The 19,033-nt window shown below is 52.7% G+C and overlaps 9 protein-coding genes across 9 annotated transcripts, besides 1 other annotated feature; 6 read left to right on the top strand and 3 right to left on the bottom strand.

The window, feature by feature from the left end:
* Nucleotides 1–128: 128 nt before the first annotated feature.
* Nucleotides 129–1,001, top strand: BO66DRAFT_242344 (uncharacterized protein). The gene has a single exon (XM_025642868.1). The coding sequence runs from the start codon at nucleotides 234–236 to the stop codon at nucleotides 744–746; it is 513 nt and encodes a 170-aa protein (XP_025498198.1). The 5' UTR covers nucleotides 129–233; the 3' UTR covers nucleotides 747–1,001.
* A 981-nt stretch (nucleotides 1,002–1,982) lies between these two features.
* On the bottom strand, nucleotides 1,983–3,804 carry BO66DRAFT_396212 (subtilisin-like protein). The gene is made up of 4 exons (XM_025648419.1): nucleotides 3,525–3,804; nucleotides 3,266–3,429; nucleotides 2,852–3,191; nucleotides 1,983–2,776 (listed from the first exon to the last, which is right to left on the bottom strand). The coding sequence occupies exons 1-4, from the start codon at nucleotides 3,558–3,560 to the stop codon at nucleotides 2,054–2,056; spliced, it is 1,263 nt and encodes a 420-aa protein (XP_025498197.1). The 5' UTR covers nucleotides 3,561–3,804; the 3' UTR covers nucleotides 1,983–2,053.
* A 256-nt stretch (nucleotides 3,805–4,060) lies between these two features.
* Nucleotides 4,061–5,660, bottom strand: BO66DRAFT_242317 (ankyrin repeat domain-containing protein). Its single transcript, XM_025642867.1, has one exon. It carries the CDS (start codon nucleotides 5,410–5,412, stop codon nucleotides 4,231–4,233), a length of 1,182 nt encoding a protein of 393 aa, XP_025498196.1. The 5' UTR covers nucleotides 5,413–5,660; the 3' UTR covers nucleotides 4,061–4,230.
* Nucleotides 5,661–6,174: 514 nt separating this feature from the next.
* On the top strand, nucleotides 6,175–7,149 carry BO66DRAFT_444048 (uncharacterized protein; the record flags this gene model as incomplete). The annotated part of the gene is made up of 1 exon (XM_025651564.1): nucleotides 6,175–7,149. The coding sequence occupies one exon, from the start codon at nucleotides 6,175–6,177 to the stop codon at nucleotides 7,147–7,149; it is 975 nt and encodes a 324-aa protein (XP_025498195.1).
* A 3,214-nt stretch (nucleotides 7,150–10,363) lies between these two features.
* On the top strand, nucleotides 10,364–11,872 carry BO66DRAFT_336433 (ankyrin; the record flags this gene model as incomplete). Its single annotated transcript, XM_025644282.1, has 2 exons — nucleotides 10,364–10,949; nucleotides 11,664–11,872. Coding segments are annotated over 2 exons (795 nt in total), but the record flags the coding sequence as incomplete, so codon positions are not given.
* A 189-nt stretch (nucleotides 11,873–12,061) lies between these two features.
* Nucleotides 12,062–12,340, top strand: BO66DRAFT_336422 (ankyrin repeat domain-containing protein; the record flags this gene model as incomplete). Its single annotated transcript, XM_025644280.1, has 1 exon — nucleotides 12,062–12,340. A coding segment is annotated over one exon (279 nt), but the record flags the coding sequence as incomplete, so codon positions are not given.
* A 924-nt stretch (nucleotides 12,341–13,264) lies between these two features.
* Nucleotides 13,265–14,572, top strand: BO66DRAFT_475819 (SPRY domain-containing protein). Its single transcript, XM_025653277.1, has 3 exons — nucleotides 13,265–13,489; nucleotides 13,576–13,793; nucleotides 13,937–14,572. Exons 1-3 carry the CDS (start codon nucleotides 13,440–13,442, stop codon nucleotides 14,101–14,103), a joined length of 435 nt encoding a protein of 144 aa, XP_025498192.1. The 5' UTR covers nucleotides 13,265–13,439; the 3' UTR covers nucleotides 14,104–14,572.
* Nucleotides 14,443–14,598: a sequence feature (Protein overlapping with rRNA (BO66DRAFT_242094, RAH64368.1) was converted to a misc_feature.).
* A 277-nt stretch (nucleotides 14,599–14,875) lies between these two features.
* On the top strand, nucleotides 14,876–15,701 carry BO66DRAFT_464598 (uncharacterized protein). Its single transcript, XM_025652468.1, has one exon. The coding sequence runs from the start codon at nucleotides 14,891–14,893 to the stop codon at nucleotides 15,398–15,400; it is 510 nt and encodes a 169-aa protein (XP_025498190.1). The 5' UTR covers nucleotides 14,876–14,890; the 3' UTR covers nucleotides 15,401–15,701.
* Nucleotides 15,702–15,705: 4 nt separating this feature from the next.
* On the bottom strand, nucleotides 15,706–17,811 carry BO66DRAFT_464596 (alpha/beta-hydrolase). Its single transcript, XM_025652467.1, has 5 exons — nucleotides 17,485–17,811; nucleotides 17,090–17,404; nucleotides 16,909–17,024; nucleotides 16,539–16,836; nucleotides 15,706–16,443 (listed from the first exon to the last, which is right to left on the bottom strand). Exons 1-5 carry the CDS (start codon nucleotides 17,783–17,785, stop codon nucleotides 15,857–15,859), a joined length of 1,617 nt encoding a protein of 538 aa, XP_025498189.1. The 5' UTR covers nucleotides 17,786–17,811; the 3' UTR covers nucleotides 15,706–15,856.
* Nucleotides 17,812–19,033: the final 1,222 nt, after the last annotated feature.

The raw sequence follows: 19,033 nt of genomic DNA, 5'->3' as shown, positions 1-19,033 counted from the left end.
AGCCTTATAGAAAAGGTCGGACATCAGGAAGGAGCAATCATGGACGACCCAAAGGGTTCTCAGCCCCGTCAACCGGACCAGAAGAACCGCCACCGATGCCTCCCTACAAAGAATCTCCAGATGGACTCTCCACTTCAGCCTGGTCTCTGCCTCCGAGGGGCTGAGGGTTTCGGCCAGGGCGTGGTCAAGAACCTCAAGCAGCTCGGGCTGGTCCAGTCTATAGCGCAATATGTATGATTAATTGCGTTGCACGTCTCTATGGTTTTTGCACAGCTTGCCCAGATAACCTCCAATCGGTGCACCAGACGGGGCGCCTTCCTCCCCCGTCTCCCACCAACCCGGAGCAACCCCTAAAGACATTTACCATTGTCGATATTGGCGATTCCCAGGGAGTGGACCTCCAGCGGTTCGCGACGACATTCGGCGACGTGCCAAGTGAGCTGATAGTCCAGGATCTCCGGTCCCCCGGGGACTCGATCCGAGGTCTCGACAAGTGGTGTATGATTTCTTTACACTGCAGCCAGTCAAAGGTAAGAGCTGAATCTGCCCTGCTTCTGTTCGGCGTCGAGTTTTGTTTCTGCTTCCCTGCTTTCTTATCTTCTCGAATTATCCATGAGAGAAATTCCAGGAGCGAATCTCCACTACCTCAAATCGATCCTGCACGATTGGAACGACGAAGCAGCTGGGAAGTTCCTGTCGAACACGGCGCAGGTGATGGGTCTACACTCGCGGCTGTTGATCAATGAGACGGTGCTCGCAGAGGCCGGGGAGACGCTGGCGCGGGCGGACGAGGCGGCAGTGGGAGGAGTTACTGGGCCGGGTGGCGGTGTGGCCTGGGGAAGGAGCCGATCCGCAATGCGTGATTGAGAGTTTTTTGATGGAGTCTGAGGCATGAGTGAGTGGGTCTAGCTGTAGGGAGTTTCATTCACATCCTATTCGACTCAGAAAGATGAAGATGGTTTGAAATGCTTGGCAAAAAATACAACAGAAGGGATTTGCTGGTGGTCACCCACCCAACTACTAACCTCCCGGCGTGTGGCTTAAGTACGGCTGAGCGGACGGGAAGCCCTGTTGTCCACACCCTGTGGTCGTATGTACTAGAAGCAACAACACGCAGCTTTATATAGCTAGGTCAAATCCTGATGCTCGAAGATTCTTCCACGCCGCATCCGCCTAACGCAAACTCTGAAAATAAGATCCTGTAAGTCACTGCCTGCTGACTTCTCTATAATATCTGATCTTTTTCGAGGCTTTCTTGGCAGTGCCACACTCCCTATTCCATCCCTCGCAGACTCGTAAACCTTCTAGCAAGAATTGAGGGGTGTGATACGGAAGCATTTGACAACCAAATCCCACTGAGGTGGAGGGAAGAAGATCTCGGCAAAATTTCGGGTGGATACATTACGAGCGTAATTCGATTGAAGCATGAATAGGACTCTTCCCCCCCACCCTTCACACTACCTCTGCGCGTGTCATTCGGCCCTTAATATGTGCGTACAGGACCGCCCATCCTCTGACGGCACACTGAGCTGAGAAAGCAAGAAGGCTGACGCGAGAAGCTTACATGGTTTAACAACTCGTGGGGTACATACATGCGGAAGTATGGTATGTTGTGAAGTCAAGAAGAGGGAACCATCGCTACAGCAAGATAGGTGTGAAAGAGATCAGAAGATTCTCTGAGCAGACTACGAGGTAGTGCGGGAACTGTGGAGGACTTTATATGTTCGTGAATCTGTACCCCGTTATGTAGATCTAAACAAGCATCCTTTGACACGGGCATGGGGAAGCTGAGCCCTAATTCAGGACAACTAGCCAGGCCGGGTGCGGGTAGGGTCGGGAGTCCCGGCCGCAGAAGTTTGGACGTTTATCTCCACCCACTCCCTGAAAAGAACGGACTCGGTATGTATACTGATACAATGAGAAAAGCAATATCAGAAAGAAGGATCTGTAAAGACACATGGGAGGTAGACGGGACGGCTGAAGCCGAAGAGAGAATCCCAGTACTTTTATATCTTGACGCAGTCAGCATATCTAAGGGCTATCTATTCCTTTCTCAAACATTCCAAAGCCTAGAACTGGTCACTGTCGAATTGTTGACGATGGTGGCCATGAGCTGTTGGAGCTTCCGACGAGTGTCGTCTGTTTTTTCCGCATCACGTTCATTCCAAACCATGTTCTTAAACTCCTCCCGAAAGTGGTCCGCCACCTGGATGAACTTGTCATCCCCACCTTTGGCGAGGTTGTCAAACGCCACTTTCATCTGTCCAAGCCCTCGGAGTTGGTCCCGATACGGCAACACCGGGTCGCTAGTAGGACTACTGGTAGTCCCAGCCTCGGGGGCGGGGCCGGTCAACAGCCGCTCACAATACAGCAGAACGCCAGCCAACCCGGCTGCGAGCGCGGTGGAGACCGAGCTGCCGTATGGGCCGGCCTGGGGGTAGGTGGTGGGGCCCGATTGGGAGGAGGAAGAACTCCCCTTTCGCGGCAGGGAGACATTCTCTCCCGGTAACAAAAAGTCACAGGCGTCCTTGGAGACCCAGCCGAGCCGCTCCCCCGTGACCGTCGACGCGCCGATCTTGATGCAGTTTTTATTCTTCCCGGGATAGGTGTTGTCGCGGACGTGGCTGCCCTGATCAATGGCGGAGCACAGCATGATGATCTGGTTCTTCTCGGCCCGGCCGATGGCGTCATTGAGATGCGTCAATTCGCGGTTGGAATTGATGGACCAGCTCATTGAGATAATGTCGACGTCTCGATCGACGGCCCAATTTATTGCCTGTGTATTCGATCATCAGGGGGCTAATGGAGGAAGAGAGGAAAGGAGGAAGGGGAGGGGCGTGTGGTGACTTACGTCCGTCGCAGACTCGGAAGTAAACGAGCGTCGTCCATCGGAACGGTCCACGGTCTCCAGCTGAGCCACATAGAGCTTGACCACTGGGCACACGGTGCAGATCAGATGCGCCATCAGCGTTCCGTGACTCCCCGAAGGAACGTAGTAGGCTCCCCCGCGCTTCCCGTAAACCTCGTCCAAGACCAAGAACGAGTCGCCCGCGCCGATCTTGTCGTTGAAGATGTCGAGCCCGATGTCGATGCCATCGTCGATCACCGCAATCTTGATATGCTCCATGGCCGGTGATGCCGATCGGAGAAACTCCCCAAAGTGTGTCATGAGTTCTAACCATGGGTTTCGCCTGCCAAGAAGGAGTACAATTCGAGTCAGCAAGAGGAACGAGAATGCGCGGCTGAGTGGTGGATTGTCGCTCACTTCGTCATCGAGGTTAGCTTTTCCCGGAACCCGGAGGCATAGCTTTCCTTCGTGCTATCAGTCGTCCAGTTGAATTCCAGCTTGGGTTTGTCTGGTTTCCCTTGTCTAAGTCGGTGCTCGAAGAGTTTCATATGTTCTTCCAACCTTGTTGGACTTTCGAGGCCCTGACAAGAATCACATTAGAAGTCACATTGGTTTCTTGGTCGACTCGGTGGTCGGCCATGGCGGGCTTTTTTTTGCTCGGGTCAGATCTTCTTACCTCTCGCACGTACAGATGAACCTTCTCCAACTGCATAAAGAGGGGTCAATGTTTGTATTGGACTGAAGGGAGTGTTTGTGGGTACGAGGATGGTTGAGGAGGGACCAGGCGAGGGTAGCAAAGAGTGCGGGAAACCCTACATTGGGAAACCGGGCAAGGCCGTCAGCGCTCGACCACCCCAGAAGAACTGCATTGTTGCCCGATGAATACAGAGATACTTCCCTTACAGTTTCCAGAGCCACCTTCGCTATGACATCTGTGCACAGATCGATCTTCTTCCAGTTCCAAACCTCGACTCTCAGGCCATCGAGACATTCTTCGATGGCTTCGTCTGAGTGTGGTGGGTCCGTATCATCGATTACAACAACGCGAATGATCGACTCAACACCATGCTTCTTGAGCCATCTGAAGATGTTGGCTAAACTTCTACTGCCCTTTCCTCTAAATCTCAATTGAATTGGTGAGTTGGCTCTTGAATAAGTTCAGCCGGCCACTTACTGTTCCTGAGGCTTGCGCTGTGACTCTGGCACAGGCGGGGCGGGGCTCGCCTCCTCTACCGACAGCCGTGGGAGAGCAACATAGTTGAGAATGCTTTCGAATCTGAGAACCTGAGACAGTCGGTCAAGGTAGTTGGTATCTATAGTGACTAGTGGAAGTCCGGATAAGTCGAAGTCAATCTGCAGGTCTAGTAGTGGTTACCAAGTAGTCAGAACGAGCGCGAACCCAACTGGGTGTTGAGGGGGATCATGTAAGAACCTTCGCCAACCGTGTAGAGGGCTGTCAGGGCATCCCGACGAGGAAGCCTTCGAATACAGTAGGACCGGATAAACCTAGCAATGTCGTCCTGTTTGACCAACTCTTGAGGGTTGATCTTGGGCGTGTCGGCGGTCAAAGCGTCCGGAGCTCGCTGACGTCTTTCGCGCTCCAGATGCAAAATCCGGGCCTGGTAGGGAGTGTTTCCCCATTTATCCCGGTATTGATAGAGAGCCGCTGGCATGGCATCAACTAGGTCTTGAACTATTTGAAGTGGACTTGACCTCGTGCTGCTTGCCGGTTTCTGCGTTTCTGGAGCATGTGCAATTGCTACAGGCGGAGGTCTGTCCCTTCGATCATCCGCTGCCGTGAGCTTGAACTCGACGGTGTCCTTCCGGGAAAGACCAGCCAGTCCTTGTCGATTTCGAGAATTGTTTCGAGGCCGATCTTCTGACGAAAGCTTATCGATATTCTTCAGGGGCCACGAAGGAGGCGCTAGATGGGTTGTACGACTACTGGCCACGGAAAGTTTATCCACAACCGCTGAAGAGTCTTCCTCTTGTTGCACCGCGAGGCTCAGTGGTGTATCCCGATCGTCGTGTGTCATTTTGTCGAAGATCTTTACCTCGCTTTGGTAGCAAACGCCCAAGTGGATGAGGTCCCTGGTGTAGCGGCTGTTATAGTTGATGGCAGAATGAAGACAGTGCTCGCCCCCCTTCGTTTCAGCCTTGAATAATACCTTTTTCGGTTGGTCTGCAGTATGCGTGAGGATGAGTCCCACCATGTCATCGTTCTTGTTTTCCAGGGCCGTATGAAGGGGCGTGTTTCCCGCGTTGGTTAGGCAACCGAGCAGATTTGGATGCTTCTTGAGAGTCCAAATCAGGAATTTCTCATGTTGAAGGGTCTTCTTGCTGTCCTTGGCGAGAACATGCAATAGCTCACCATCCACCGTTTGGGTGTGCACCTTGGTCAAGCGAGCCGCGTGTTGCTTGGAGAATTCCGCTACGGACGAATGGTCGTCTTGTTGCGAAAAGTCGATGTTTTGCGCATCCTGCAGAACTTCTTCAATAGAGGTTTCCTTTTCTTTAGGTCGTGTAATATAGGTCTCAGGGCCTAGTAATGAACGTTTTGGCATGATGACAGACTGAAGAATTAGGGTAATCTCTGCTGTTCAGGGACGAAGCCCAGCTATACTGTAGTCACTTTAAACAAGCCAGATCCTCTGCTAAGCACAGTAGAGCACGCCCCCGCAGTACTGTACAGACCTCCGACAGGGACTCGGCCTCGAAGCAAGCCACTAAAATCACTTGATGGTTCTAATAGAGTCGTTTGTGGGTAAAGTTTGCCTGTTTGGGCAAGTATTCAAATGTTTCCTTGAGGGGTTATGAAATTAGAGGCTTAATCCTGTAGTGTGCAGTACAGTACAGTACAGTAGCGCCTGAATGGAAGATGTTTGCTTTTTCGGTGTGACGTGTTCATGTACGGAGACTTGTGATGTGATTCAGCTGCAGCCAGCACAACAAACAATCATCTCTGGACAAATCAGCATTGAAGGATCGACTCTAGCTCCTGATCGCCGATCTCCCACTGCTACTCACATCATGTAGTTATCTACAGTACGGAGTACACTAGCAGGTGAATCAGTTGCCCTTCCGCCTTATTCCGGGCGCTTCCGCTGCTACCTCTGCTACCTAGACTAAACCTCGAGGCATGCAGCTCTCATACCCCTCACCTGGAGCTCACAGAGCAAAGGAAAGGACCCAGCCACCTACATAAGTATGAGAGATTGAAACGATCATTGATGCGGTCCTTGAGCCTTCGCTTTGTCGCCCATCTGACCGCAAACACCATTCCTAGATCAATTCGCAGCAGAGGCAGTCAAATAAGCAAGTGCAACATGGCAGATACTTCTTTTACCATCAATCTCATCCCCACAGGGGACGAAAATGATTTTCGTACCAAAAATGAAGACGGGGAGGTGTTTCGAGCTGTGATGGTTTCGAGCCCCAATGACTCCACCCTCAGCATGCGGGGCAAAATCGAAGAGATACACCACGGCCAGATGACCCATGAGGGGCAGTCCCACCCCGCGACACTCCTGCTGTTTGACTTCCGCTTTCAAAGCGAGGCGAGTAGGCGGCGCTACTGCACGGCAAAGATTGTTTTGGAGTTTTTTGATCAGGGAGGGGTCCGCAGCAAGGACCCAATCGTGGTCGAGATGGCACCCACCATGACCAAGTATCTGAACCGCACTTCTCGCACACGTGAGACTAAGAACAGCGCCACTGCTTCTGCCCAAGTGGGCCAGGGGCCCTTCTCCTCCGGTCTGGGCTTTGGATGGGAGGTCCAGGAAACGAGAACTTCCAATTACAGCACTCGTGTTTCCGCTCGACCATGGCACAGTGATCCTTCGTCGGCCAACGAAAACGCGGTGATCTGGTCGATGGAGGAAAATGGCCACAAGAAAGATGGTGTGCCTTCATTCTTACAGACTGCGGTTCTGATTAGGCGCAGTGGGAATCGTCCTTTCATGGCCAAACTCCGAGTGGACAGTAAAGTGGACTTCCGCTCCACGGCTCGACGGATTTTCCCGCTGACCACGGACGTCGACCACATTATCGATCCGGTAACACTGATGCCAGATACCACTCAAGTTCGTTCATCCGCGGTCACTGGGATCCGAGAGGATGACTTACAGGCCATGGAGAAATTGCCCATCGCGCAGTACTTCTGTGTTGACGAGCCTGGGGGCGATGCGGCAGCATCCGATCTCAACATGACATCCCTTTCCCAGCAGCCCAGTTTGTTAAAGTCGGAGAGTGAGGCGACTGTGTCGTTGAATTTGTCCTTGGACAATGGTACCAGTGCTTAGCTCTGCGCGAGCGGTCATGGAAGGTGTCAAGTTTGAGTAACAGGCAGCCAAGTAGTGGGTGACAGTGGACTGATAATGTACTGTAAATACACCACAGTACCACGGAATGTCCGGATGTTGATTTAGGGAGTTTTGAAAGCCTGTTATCTTTAGGCTCCGCTTATTTGTGACTTCTGTTTGCTGCATGCATATGTACTATGATTGCTTGGATAGACAAATCATGACCAATGATGGTCGTCTTGCGTTTGAGAAGATCGCACGGTCAATCAGCTATTTCTGCACCCTTAAGCCCTTAGGTTCTCGGGTGTTTCCCCTTTTAAAGCAGATTGTTTGTGACTTTGCCTCGACACCGCAGTTAGCGTGGATTAACGAGCCCACTCAGTTACTGGTGTAGGTAACATAACATCTTGTCAGCTCAAGCTGATACTTACCACGGGGGATAAAGCTTCTTCTACTCAATCTGTCTCCTCCCCTTGTTAACAGGCTCAGATACTGATGTCCATCTATAGTTCCCGAAAACAAAAATGAACGAGAGTCTTTTGTTGGTGACCCTTCGTCCGCAAGCTCTCTGCAAGTCTTAACGCAGCGCCTCTATTCCTAGGATCATCCTCATCAATGGTATCGATGAGTTTGAAGGCTGCGCGGAGGATCTCAAAAAGTGGCAAAAGTCTTTTGCATACCGCTTTCCGGACTCCTCTGTATTGATGCTAGACTTTCTGCCTGCTCAAGGCCCCTTTCCTCTGGGCGATGAGTGCATTGACAGCGCAGCCAAACAAGTCCTTGATTCCTTGAATGTGAGGCAAAATCGATAACACCGAACTCGACCATTAACGAAACCTGCCCCTGATAACGCAATCTTAGGCCTATCGAAGCCAGCCTCCACCGATCATTTTCGTTTCTTACAACACTGGCGCGACAATTGTAAAGGAGGCAAGTATCTTCGTGTATGCGTGTATTAGTGCATTACAGCCCCCTGACACCCATTATACGTGGACTATTCTATGTGCTTGTTTTAGCATCAGAAAAGCGAGATCTCCAGTGGATCAGGCTGAACACAATTGCCTTGGTGCGTGACTGGATTGGCATCCAATTCAGTCTGGATCTCATTTTGCCTCTCAGTACTTAGTTGAATCCCCCCCCTCACTGGAGGAGCGTGGATGGGAGCGTCTTCTACTGCGATTGCTCGCAGCAGGCCGGCTGGTGCACAAAGATATACCCGGCTTCCTCACATCGTTGCCCAAGACTCTTGCACGCGTTGATGACGACTTTGGGCATGTCTGCGATGCATACCACATCAAATATATCAATGAGCCCCAAATCTTTGACGAAGGGATGGTGCGATGCCCTCTCCACCCCATCAAACGTGTTTTGTTGTGGATACATGTTAACATGGCGCAGATGCCCTTGAAGAGCACCTGGGGATCAGGCGATGATGACCCTATCAATCAACAGATATTTCTAGACATTGATCGGACCATACGGAAAGATTACGCGCGTATGTTCCTCGTGGGATTTATATACCTTCCAGCTGTGTAGCCAGGGAGATTGGCTAATTGCAATAGACCGATCTGAGGAATATGCGGCACTCAAGAGATTATTGTCTGAGCAAAATATCGCAACCCACCATTTGCGATCGGTCATACCCGAAGGAAATTTGTCTATAGCCTGGATTGCTGAGCAGGAAGCCTATAGTCAGTGGCTGCAAGCGGCGCAGCCAAGAACCCTTTGTATTACCGGACCGACGGGCTCAGGAAATACAGTCGTCGCCTCTTACCTGCTGCATAGACTGCGATGTGACGAGGCGCTCGGGCCAAAGACCCTGCTGAGCTTCAGCTTTTACAGTAATGATGCTCGCCGACGAACGGAGCGAAGCTTTCTGGTATCCATCATTCGACAACTCTTCATGTCCCTGATAGATACATACCCCCACCTTCAGCGCCAGTGTCGACTGCTGGCCAAGCAAAAGTCGATCTCATGCGGCCAGCTCTGGGCGCTGTTGCGCCATGTTTTGGTCCAGACGGACCAACAGCCCCAATTTCTTGTGATCAATGGCTTGAGTCAATGCGAGCCGGATGGTGCTCTAGGGGGCTTTTTAGGCACACGTTTGGCTGGTCTTTGTTCTCTCGGGACGCGATTGAAAATCCTAATTACGGGTTCAGCGGACCTATATACAGCGTTCGACGAAATAACCTTGAGTACGGGAACTGGATCCTTGCGTCACCTGGATCTCCCGGCCCTAGACGCCTGGAACACTGCAGTGTATGAGTTCGCCGCCGATGGGGCGTCCAATCTGGTCATCAAGCGTCCCATCTGGCACGGATTAGAAAAGGACATTGTGGACAAAGTCTACACAAAAGGATGCACATTCTTTGACGTGGATCTTCGGTTGCAGCGTCTCCAGGACCGGACAATGAGGTCGACTCGAGGAGCATTGCGTCAAGCTCTAATGGCCTCGACACTTTCGACAGAGGAAGTTTTCCGGATGGCGCTGGATCGGTCATCGAATTCGCACACTGTTCGCCTGGCTTTGAACTGGATTTATCATGCAACATATCCACTGGAATTAACGGAGCTATCTGTCGCGGTAGCGTTGTCTAATCTTGTGGAGACGGACCAGGAATTCGGGTTCGAAGATTTAATGGAGGAGCTGTCCGGTGATATTGGACAGGAACTCGACGAGATCATAGGCTTTGTTTTCTACCTGGGTCAGCGTAAATTGTTTTTGCATCGGTCCTTCCGGGAATATTTCGCGCAGCAAAGTCAGCTGTACCGAGCGGACTTTCATGCCACAATTACCAGCACTTGTCTACGATACATCGACATGATGGCGGACGTTGTCACACTGTTGACACCTGCGAGGAAGGATCTAACACCCATGCAGCTCGAGGCAGTCCAGGAACTTGTTGACTACGCAGTGTGTAACTGGCCAACGCATGCGGCAGAGATCCCAGACCCGCCAGACACATTGAAAGCCGACATCGTCAAGTTCCTTACAGGACGTGGAGCTAGTTGGAGTTGGAATAGACATTGCGAACTTACGGGCTGGGTCGATCTACGGAAGCATATTGGCGACAAGCCCTTATGTCTTGCCACCCATCACAACCTGCCTGACACCGTGAAGACCATTTTGACAGTCCAAGAAAGCCCTCCCGTCGATGACGTGAAGATGGCCATGGAGATTGCCACCATTCAAGGTAATGTGACCATGATGAGGATGCTACAGGCTCTCGGAAACACCCTACCACAACCATCACTCCTTTTAGTGGCTGCCGAGTACGGCCACACTAGTGTCATCGAGGAGCTCTGGGTGGGCATCTTCGAAGGCTCTTATAGTCTAGATGATCGGTGCCCTCTGCTTCTGGCAGCGCAAAACGGCCATACCATGGTTGTCGAATTCCTGTTAGGCAAAGGGGTCAATGTCCAATGCGTCGATGCGGATGGTAACACAGTTGCACATCTAGCAGCCCGGATGGGGGATTTCAACACCTTGCGGGCTCTCAAGACTTGCAGCCAGCACGCAGAAGTTCCATGGAGTGAATTAGGAGAGCACAGCTGCACGCCCCTGCATCTGGCTGCAGAGGCTGGCCAGGTTGAAGCAATCAGGCTGATTGTCGAGTGCGCCGACGCTGAGGACATGGACCGTGTCGATGATCGGGGAAAGACCCCGGTCCAGTTAGCAGCCCGCGAGAGTCACCTAGAAACAATCAATGTTCTCATCGCCCAAGGGGCATTTATGCCAGACCCATTGGAGGACAGCGAGGCGCCAATATGGCTTGCGGTAGAGCATGGCCACCTGGCCTGTTTCCGCAACCTGTTGAAAGGGGCTCTTGAACCCCTCGCAGACTCTGAGCAGAGACAGAGAATTCATCTGAAGGCAATTGAACTCGCAATAGAGGCAGGCCATCGTGAGATTCTGCGTGATTTAACTCAGCACGTGGCGTCGCAACCGGCATTTCACCTAGACTGGCTCCGTTATGCAATCAGGGCGGGACATATCGAAATTGTGGAGGAGCTCGTGTCTCACGCCGGCGTGGAGCTGCCGAAGGATGAATACACATCTCACCTGGATCTGGCAGTCGGAAGAGACTACGTAGATCTCGTCAGATATATGCTAGACCATGGCATGGAGATATTTTCTGATGGGTGGGAAACCTCTTTGCATTATGCTGCCCGAATAGGGCACCACCGCGTGGTTCACGAGATCCTCAAATTGCCTCGAGCACGAGTGATTGAACTCCTCAAGGAACAGGATATTCAGGAGCTCAATGCACTTGAGCTGGCAGCAGTCAATGGCCGCAGCACTGTGGTGCGTGAGTTTCTTGCACATGGGGACATCCTGGCGGAAGCGATGGACCAGCGGTTGCCACCAAGAATTCTTTTCATGGCCGTCAAGAAAGGTGAATCATCGGAGACGGTCAAACAACTCCTTGACCATGGATGGGACGCGAAGTCTCGAGCGTCTGACCAAAATACAGCCCTGCACATGGCCTGTGGAACTGATATGGCTGATCCAGTGCAGCAGGTAAACATCGTCCAAATGCTCTTTGAAAATGGTGCCGATCTGAACGCAGTAAACGGGCACCGTGAAACACCCCTCCATGTAGCCGCCAAGAACCACCTCTGGTCCCTCGTCAACCTCCTCGTAGATCTCGGGGCTGAGGTAGACTGTCAAGATCGCGATTCTATGTCTCTGCTGCATCTGGCTGCAAAGTCTGGATCGGAGGGCGAAGCGACGGTCAGGTATCTGCTGCATCCTGTCAATGGGGAGACAATCTCTGGCAACGGCCCCTCCACTGCTTCCACAAGGGCAGACGCAAACCTGATAGACCATCAGGGCTGGACAGCTCTCCACTTCGCGCACGATTCACCTGGTATCACGTCTCTCCTGTTGCAACATACCAATCTGGAGCTCATGAAGCAGAGAAAATCCAGCTCGACCCCGTTGATCCTGGCAGCTGGAGCCTCCAATCTGGAGGTTGTTAAAATGCTTCTCAAGGCCGGCTGTAGCTGCAACGAGCGCGACGAGACCCAACAGACCGTTCTCCAGAGGGCTGCGTCTCTGGAAAATTTGACTATCGTAGAGGAGCTCCTCGATCGTGGAGCCGATATCAATGCTGTCCGAGACGACGGGGCTACAGCACTCAGTCTGGCATTAGAAGCGGGGAATCTCGAAGTAATTTGGGCTTTGCTCAAACGAAACCCTGACCCGAACATCTACGCAAAACCACGAAAATCACCACTTTATCTAGCCTGTGAACCGGCGAATACTTCTGTTGTTCAGCGACTGGTTGAGCTGGGAGCTATCCCCACTGCTGCTGGGGGACCTTTCGGGACTCCGTTACATCTGGCCGTGCTTGGGGGAGACCTTGAATGCATCTCACTGCTCGCTCGCGATGATTCCCACGATTGTATGGTCCGCCCTTTCGGGACTCCGCTGCACGCCCTGTATGCCATGGCGCACTATACCCTCGGGGAAAATCTGATCCAGACCTCCAATCTTCTGTTGGACAAGGGTGCCAACATCGACCGCCAGGATTATTGGGGGAGAACGCCACTCATGCTCGCATTGCTGCAAGACAGGATCCCTATCGACCACCTGCTTCTTCGCGGCGCACGGCTGGACATTCGGGACGAGATCTCGGCCACTGCACTTCACTACGCGGCGCAGCTACGGCGGCTTGAAGAGGTCAAGCAGCTCCGTCCCGACGCGGCAAGCGTCGAGTGCGTGGACGATGGCGGGAGAAGTCCGCTGTACTGGGCTGCATTAGCCCATGAAAATGTGGCGGACGACCTGTGCGAGAGACTTGAGCTGTTGCTGAACGAGCTGAGCGGGGATGCTAGACGGCGGCAATTACGATCAATCGTCGCTCCACTCGTTGCGCGAGGCTTCAAGCACACGCTACAAACTATCTTTGGTGGCGATTTGGTGAGCTTCCAGGAACAAACGTCTCGCGACTCCTGGCTTGTCTAAGATATTGCCCGCGTCTCGGGGCACCGCGCGCTCGAGGAGTTGCTCCACCCGCGCGCTGACCAGGCTTTTCTATCTAAGACGCACTTAATGTTACCCTCAGGGTTCAGTACCTTTGACCGCAGCTGTACGATTTCCCTGTCGCGCGATAGAAAGACGGCAACGCTATCCGGTATGTTCCTGATCCACAATCCGCAAAAAAAGAAATAGTACTTCTCTTTCTCAGACCCGATCAACTCAATCTTTCATTCCAATAACCCCCTTTGAGCTCGGTGATATACTCAATGCCTCCGTTCGTGCCGACTATTGCATTCCATTTACCATGTCGAGGTTCTATTTCGAGATCAATATACTACAGAGCCCTGATTCACCGTATGCCCCGTCCTTCTCGGGTTTCGCATCGCCCCTCGAGATAATTCTCGCTAACCTTTGATGTCTTCTGTTCTTCTCTTGCATAGTGTTGTCGGAATTGGCCTGTCCAAGGAACACGTCCATCCTGACGACTTTGTCGGCTGGAAGGAGGACTCCTGGGGATATCACGGCGACGACGGTAATTTCCACACGGCCGGCCATCACGAGCCCTACGGTCCATATTATGGCGCCGGGGACGTCGTCGGTTGTGGGTATGACCGGCAGTCGCAAAGTATTTTCTTCACCGTGAACGGTGAGAAGCAGAGTGAGTCTCCTTGAGGTGTCTCTCGTCAATCTCGAGGCCGGGAGCGGGCTTTCTCGCATCATATTACGCCGTCATTCGGGACTGGCTTGCCGTCTCAGGTTGTGACTTACTGATGTAGCATGCTGACAAGCCTCTCTTGCCAGGAGACGTAGCGACGGCGGTGTGCGGTCAGCTGTATCCGACCGTCTCGATCCAGCGCCTGGTGGCCGACACACATGTCGTCATCAACTTTGGGCCGTACTTCCAGTTTGATACCGCCGAGCTCGATCTGTCGTCGGCCTCTGTGAGTCAGGATGATGCAGAGCTATGATTCCGACATAGAGAGAGAGAGAGAAAGAGACAAGTTTGGGCCAGGAAGGGGCAGGGGGGGGGGACGGATCTTGCGGTATGTGTGATGCTTGCAGGGTGTGGGATTAGGGCCTGGCGCGAAAGCACGGATCATGTCTTATTCCCAACAACAAACGCCATGCCTCACAACCGAGCAGACAGACGATAATTATACTCAGAAGTACAGGGTGACGTGATCTGATCGCCAAGTTGAAACATCCCGAGATGCATGCGCATCCACTTGACTTCCGACCGAATAGCATTTCCCCGTTTCAGTGAGGGACGCATTTGCCGTACCAATCCAGTTTCGGGATGAATAGACATGCATTCGAGGATGCGGTGCCAGTCCTCAGCGCAGACAACAAACACAACCAGAATTTTACTACTGGTAATCACAAAGAAGTGTAAAAAACATACAACAGAAGGGATTCGCTGGTGGTCACCCACCCAACTACTAACCTCCCGGCGTGTGGCTTAAGTACGGCTGAGCGGACGGGAAGCCCTGTTTTCCACACCCTGTGGTCGTATGTGCTAGAGTAACAAAAGCATTGATTTATAACAGTTGACTACAAAGCAAGATTTCTATGCGGTTCAAAGAAGAGCGACGGCAGGTTTACCTAGAATAATACCCCCCTGATTTTTTATTGATTTATTACTTTGTTCTTCATGCCTTGTATCAACAACCAGCAGGCAGGTAAAGAAGCAAACTAAGCCCACAGAAATACAACCTTCCAGGACATAACCCCTCCACGACTTCACCTCCGGGACTCATGCTGGCGTGCGTGATGCGCCGCGAACGCATCCCAAAATGCCGCAGTCACCCCGCATGGCCGGCCATCGGGCATGCGGACAGTACACACATAGTCGTTTTCCGCGTTGCGCTGGTACTGGTACATGGACTGATGGTTCACTTTCTTCTTCTCTTTCCCGGGGCTCGCAGACTTCCCGCGCTCCTCGGCAGAATGCTGCGGAGTCAACCACGGCGTGCCACAGCTCGGGCAGCCGTAGACCAGCCGGACATTTCGCTCCGACAGCTCGTGGATCCTCAGCTGCGCCACACAGCCCAGATGGAAGCAGCTGTAGCAGTTCGAGCACTGGTGCAGCGCCCTCTCCGGATCCTCCTGGAGGCGGTGGCACAGCCCACACTTGAGATGCGTCATCCGCGGGCGCTGCACCGGGACCTGGAGGGGGCGGAGCTGCTCCGGCAGATAGTGCACGTAGTATGCGAGGTTGAGGTGGTAACGTGGCGGAGACATGTTGGTTGTAGGTCTGTCAGTTGAAGGGTTGGTTGAAGGGGGGGTTGCTGACGAACATGTAGAATAAAAGCATATCAGGGCGGATTATATACTTCACATCACAGCAAAGGGAACACTGATTGTAAGCAGGAGTATTTCAGTGTGGAACAGGTTCACCTCTTTGAGCTATCTTGAGATGGCGGTATTCTTCGCGTTGGTCATTTGATAGCGTTCTTTGTATGCAAGCACTTGGTCTTTGACAAGCTTACTTCTGACTACTGCCATTGAGCTTGGCTATGTCACCTGGTTGGGGTTGTTTCATGTTGCAGATATTATAAAATTATTGTTCACTCTACCACCTGCTAATCCACATCCAACTGTCATCAACATAGTCGTCATGAAAAGAAGCTTCATATACTTCGCCGAAAAAGGCTCTCCGAAAACTATGTTCTCTCCTTTGATCTTACGCCAGACACATAGTCTCTCTGAGTGTTGCGAGACCTATCCCCTCCACTCCAGCGGAACTCTCTCATCGCGTCCGAAGATGCGGAACGGAGCGCTGGAATCCCAGCAACCTGCCTCCAGGAAATCGCCCGTGACATTCCGCACGGCCGTCGTGTTCCCAAACTCCAGAACCAACCCTCCAGATGGGGCACTGGCATTGAACGCCGGCCAACCCACCGCCGTGCTGACTGTGGCAGGGTCCTTGAGAAAAGCCAGCAAATAATCCTGCATCGCCCGCGAGGTCGTGACCTCTAGCTCCGAGATCTCCCCGACATCCAGCATGTACGTCCCAAAGATCATCAATAGATCGGACCAATGGAACGCGCCCAGCCAGGGAACGGGGCTGATGTTGGTGAAATTGCCCGCCCACTCGTACCGGTACGTCTCGAGCCCCAGCGAGGCCCGCAAGAGCGCATCCTTGTACGACGCGCAGAGCCATTCGCCGGTCGTCTCCATGGTGGCGGTGTCATTACCGGGGGTGATGGGATCTTCGCGGGCGGCGTTGGAGCGGATCGCCGGCCCGGGAGCCACCCGACCCAGTCGGTAGCGCTCGGTTTCATTGGCGAAGATGTACTTCTCGTCAGCTGTGAAGGTATTCTCTACCGTTAGTCATATCTTGACACACCGGACTGGAGAAAAAAGGGGTTGGGATGGGCACAAAAGGAGGGGGGCGACTCACGGATATAGTTCGTGAACGCGATGGACGGGGTGCCGTTATAGCGGTTGATATACTCCTCGATCTGAACCCAAGACACTTGGCGCATGCACTCCAGCTCCGCCTCGGCGTCGTCTCCGTAGTTGCATCCCAGACCCTTGGCAACGATGTGGAAGTCCTCATAGACGTCCTCCGTCTCAGTGGTGTTGATGGTCACCGACGGGGGCGCAGAGATCACGCCGAAGCGGACCGCGAGAGGATCATCCGGGTAGGCGAGGGTGTAGAGGTGTGTCAGGGCAGCGCCCTGGGATTGGCCCCACAGCTGCCATGCGAAAAAGATTGATCAGACTTGATCCTCAGACGGTTGTCAGGGGTCTACTCATTGCAAGCTTACCATAATGTTCTCTGGATCTCCCCCGAATGCCCGAATATTCTCCGATACCCACTCCACCGCCGCGCGCACATCCATCAGAGTCAAGGATGTCTCCTTCAAAGCTTTAGACTTGGGATCTGGAAGTGGGAAGGTCTGTCGTTAGAAATGTGCCGTCTGATGAGGGTTCCAGCTGAGTACTCACTGCCGAAAATATTTGCCCGGTAGTTAATGGTCACCACAATATGCTCCTGCGAGTTGGCAACCCAGTTCGAAGGCAGCTGGGAAGGGATCGCGATGCCCCCTGTGGTCCCTCCTCCGCCCGTGACGAAGAGTGCAACGGGTAACTGGGAGGTCTCGTTGGCATAGGCCGGGGTCCAAATGGCCAGTGACAGACAGTCCTCCGAAGACGACCACGCGACGGAGCCCTGGTTGTCGGATTCGCCGATACTCAGCAGGAGATTCGGCGGCTCATATTGAGCCCACATGGACTCGCCCGCAGCAACGTACTGCGGGCATGCTGAAGAGAAAAAGGTCAGCCGTTGTTGTCAAGCAATAATCCCAGCCTGGTCATGGCTGATCAATGAGGCATTGGCTCACCCGGGCCAAATCGAGTCGAGTCAATTCTTCTCGACGAGTGCGCCAGTTTCTGAGGAGGAAGCCAGCGGAGGTCGCCAACCGGTGGCTGTGCATAGGGCACCCGCAAGAACTGGCGGACATTGGGGTAGGTATCATTCAACATGCCAATGAAGGTTCCGGTCCGGGTCTCGACGGTCAAGTTCGACCAGTTGGACAAGGTCCGCGCGGGTTGCCAACTCAGATCCGCATAATAAGGAGGGTTCAACTCGGCCAGAGCCAGGGAGGCAAGGCCGAGCCACCCAAAAGTCGCCCACGGAGTCATGGCTCGCGAAAGTGTTGTGCTTCTCCACTGAATAGCTTTGTTCCCCAATGCGAGTTGTTTTACAGCTCATATTGGCCTGGACGGGCTGGGGTATGGGGCAACTTATGAACTCCAACTACATGCCGAGTCTGAAAGCTCCAAGTGCGGCGGATGACCGAGAGAATCCGAGAACGGAGACAGGCGTGAGCTCCCCTGACGGGACAAGGAGCGTGGGGAGTGTGGGGTAGTGAAGAAAATGATAACCCGGGCACCGGGATCCAAGCACCGCATTTGATATAGCCCGTACGTACGTATTCGAGCCGGAATCAGACCATGTTTCCCGGCTTGACGGACTGTAGAGCAGGATTGGATTCCACGCCAAGCCCAAAGGGCAATGTGCCGGCAAATTCATTATGCGGGGAGGAAAGCCGGCTGCTCCTGTGGTGATGACTCCCGCCGAGATGTCGTAAGAACCTTATATGGTCACCCCATTTTCCATGTCGTCTATACATGTAGGCACGGAGAGTGCGCGTTGCACCGGGTACATTGTAGGAGAAGACGCTCTGATGACTCGCTTACGAGATATATCGCCCTCTCGCATGGGGGACGTATTGTCCTAAGCAATTGGAACCGAAGTGTAGAACCTGTGGAATCGACTGCGTCACGGAATATGTGGCTCGGAGTAGACTTCCTGAAGCAGTCAATACGACCGCGAATTGGCACCAAACAGGCAAAGTGTAAGAATCACCGATCATTCAAACTGAAAGAGGCTATGTCACATTCCGTACTCTTAGTAAAGATATCGACAAATGGCTAGCTTCCAAATCGACCATATGACATCGGCCAGGGCAATGACAAGGCTAGGTATGGAAGGGAAACTGTTTTGCGAAGCAGCCAAAAATCGGGAATGAGAAATTTCAAGCAAATAGGTCAATACTGTACGTAGCTCTTGAATGATACTATTTTGTATAGAAAGAACCAAATATCGCCAACTAGGTTGTCAGGAAGCAAAGTTAGGCTCTACTAGCTCGAAAACGACATTTTCTATTAATGCTATGGATCGGGTAAGTTGGTGGGATATGATCGGTCGGTTCTTCGTGGCCATGAACCCCATTTAGAATCTGGACCTGGTTATTAAGTTATGATCCATTTATTGGAACAACGTGGGGTCAAGCCAGATGGAAAGATTACTTAGAACGGGGTCGAGTGAAGCATGGGCTAATTTACAGTGCTAGTAGACAATTTGGGATTCGTGGATTGTTAAGAGAC

Source organism: Aspergillus aculeatinus (genome assembly GCF_003184765.1).
Source record: "Aspergillus aculeatinus CBS 121060 unplaced genomic scaffold BO66scaffold_81, whole genome shotgun sequence".
Classification (NCBI taxonomy): domain Eukaryota; kingdom Fungi; phylum Ascomycota; class Eurotiomycetes; order Eurotiales; family Aspergillaceae; genus Aspergillus; species Aspergillus aculeatinus.
Note: the sequence above shows the minus strand (reverse complement) of the source record. Positions and strands in the feature narration are given on the sequence as shown.

Coding starts and splice junctions, on each gene's coding strand:
- BO66DRAFT_242344 (XM_025642868.1), top strand. CDS start 234: ATGATTAATTGCGTTGCACGTCTCTATGGTTTTTGCACAGCTTGCCCA.
- BO66DRAFT_396212 (XM_025648419.1), bottom strand. CDS start 3,560: ATGCAGTTGGAGAAGGTTCATCTGTACGTGCGAGAG. Junction 3,430..3,524: donor TTCATCTGTACGTGCGAGAG/GTAAGAAGATCT, acceptor GATTCTTGTCAG/GGCCTCGAAAGTCCAACAAG. Junction 2,777..2,851: donor CTTCCGAGTCTGCGACGGAC/GTAAGTCACCAC, acceptor TCGAATACACAG/GCAATAAATTGGGCCGTCGA.
- BO66DRAFT_242317 (XM_025642867.1), bottom strand. CDS start 5,412: ATGCCAAAACGTTCATTACTAGGCCCTGAGACCTATATTACACGACCT.
- BO66DRAFT_475819 (XM_025653277.1), top strand. CDS start 13,440: ATGTCGAGGTTCTATTTCGAGATCAATATACTACAGAGCCCTGATTCA. Junction 13,490..13,575: donor CTACAGAGCCCTGATTCACC/GTATGCCCCGTC, acceptor TCTCTTGCATAG/TGTTGTCGGAATTGGCCTGT. Junction 13,794..13,936: donor CGTGAACGGTGAGAAGCAGA/GTGAGTCTCCTT, acceptor CTCTCTTGCCAG/GAGACGTAGCGACGGCGGTG.
- BO66DRAFT_464598 (XM_025652468.1), top strand. CDS start 14,891: ATGCTGGCGTGCGTGATGCGCCGCGAACGCATCCCAAAATGCCGCAGT.
- BO66DRAFT_464596 (XM_025652467.1), bottom strand. CDS start 17,785: ATGACTCCGTGGGCGACTTTTGGGTGGCTCGGCCTTGCCTCCCTGGCT. Junction 17,405..17,484: donor CTCGACTCGATTTGGCCCGG/GTGAGCCAATGC, acceptor TTTTCTCTTCAG/CATGCCCGCAGTACGTTGCT. Junction 16,837..16,908: donor GAGATCCAGAGAACATTATG/GTAAGCTTGCAA, acceptor TTCGCATGGCAG/CTGTGGGGCCAATCCCAGGG.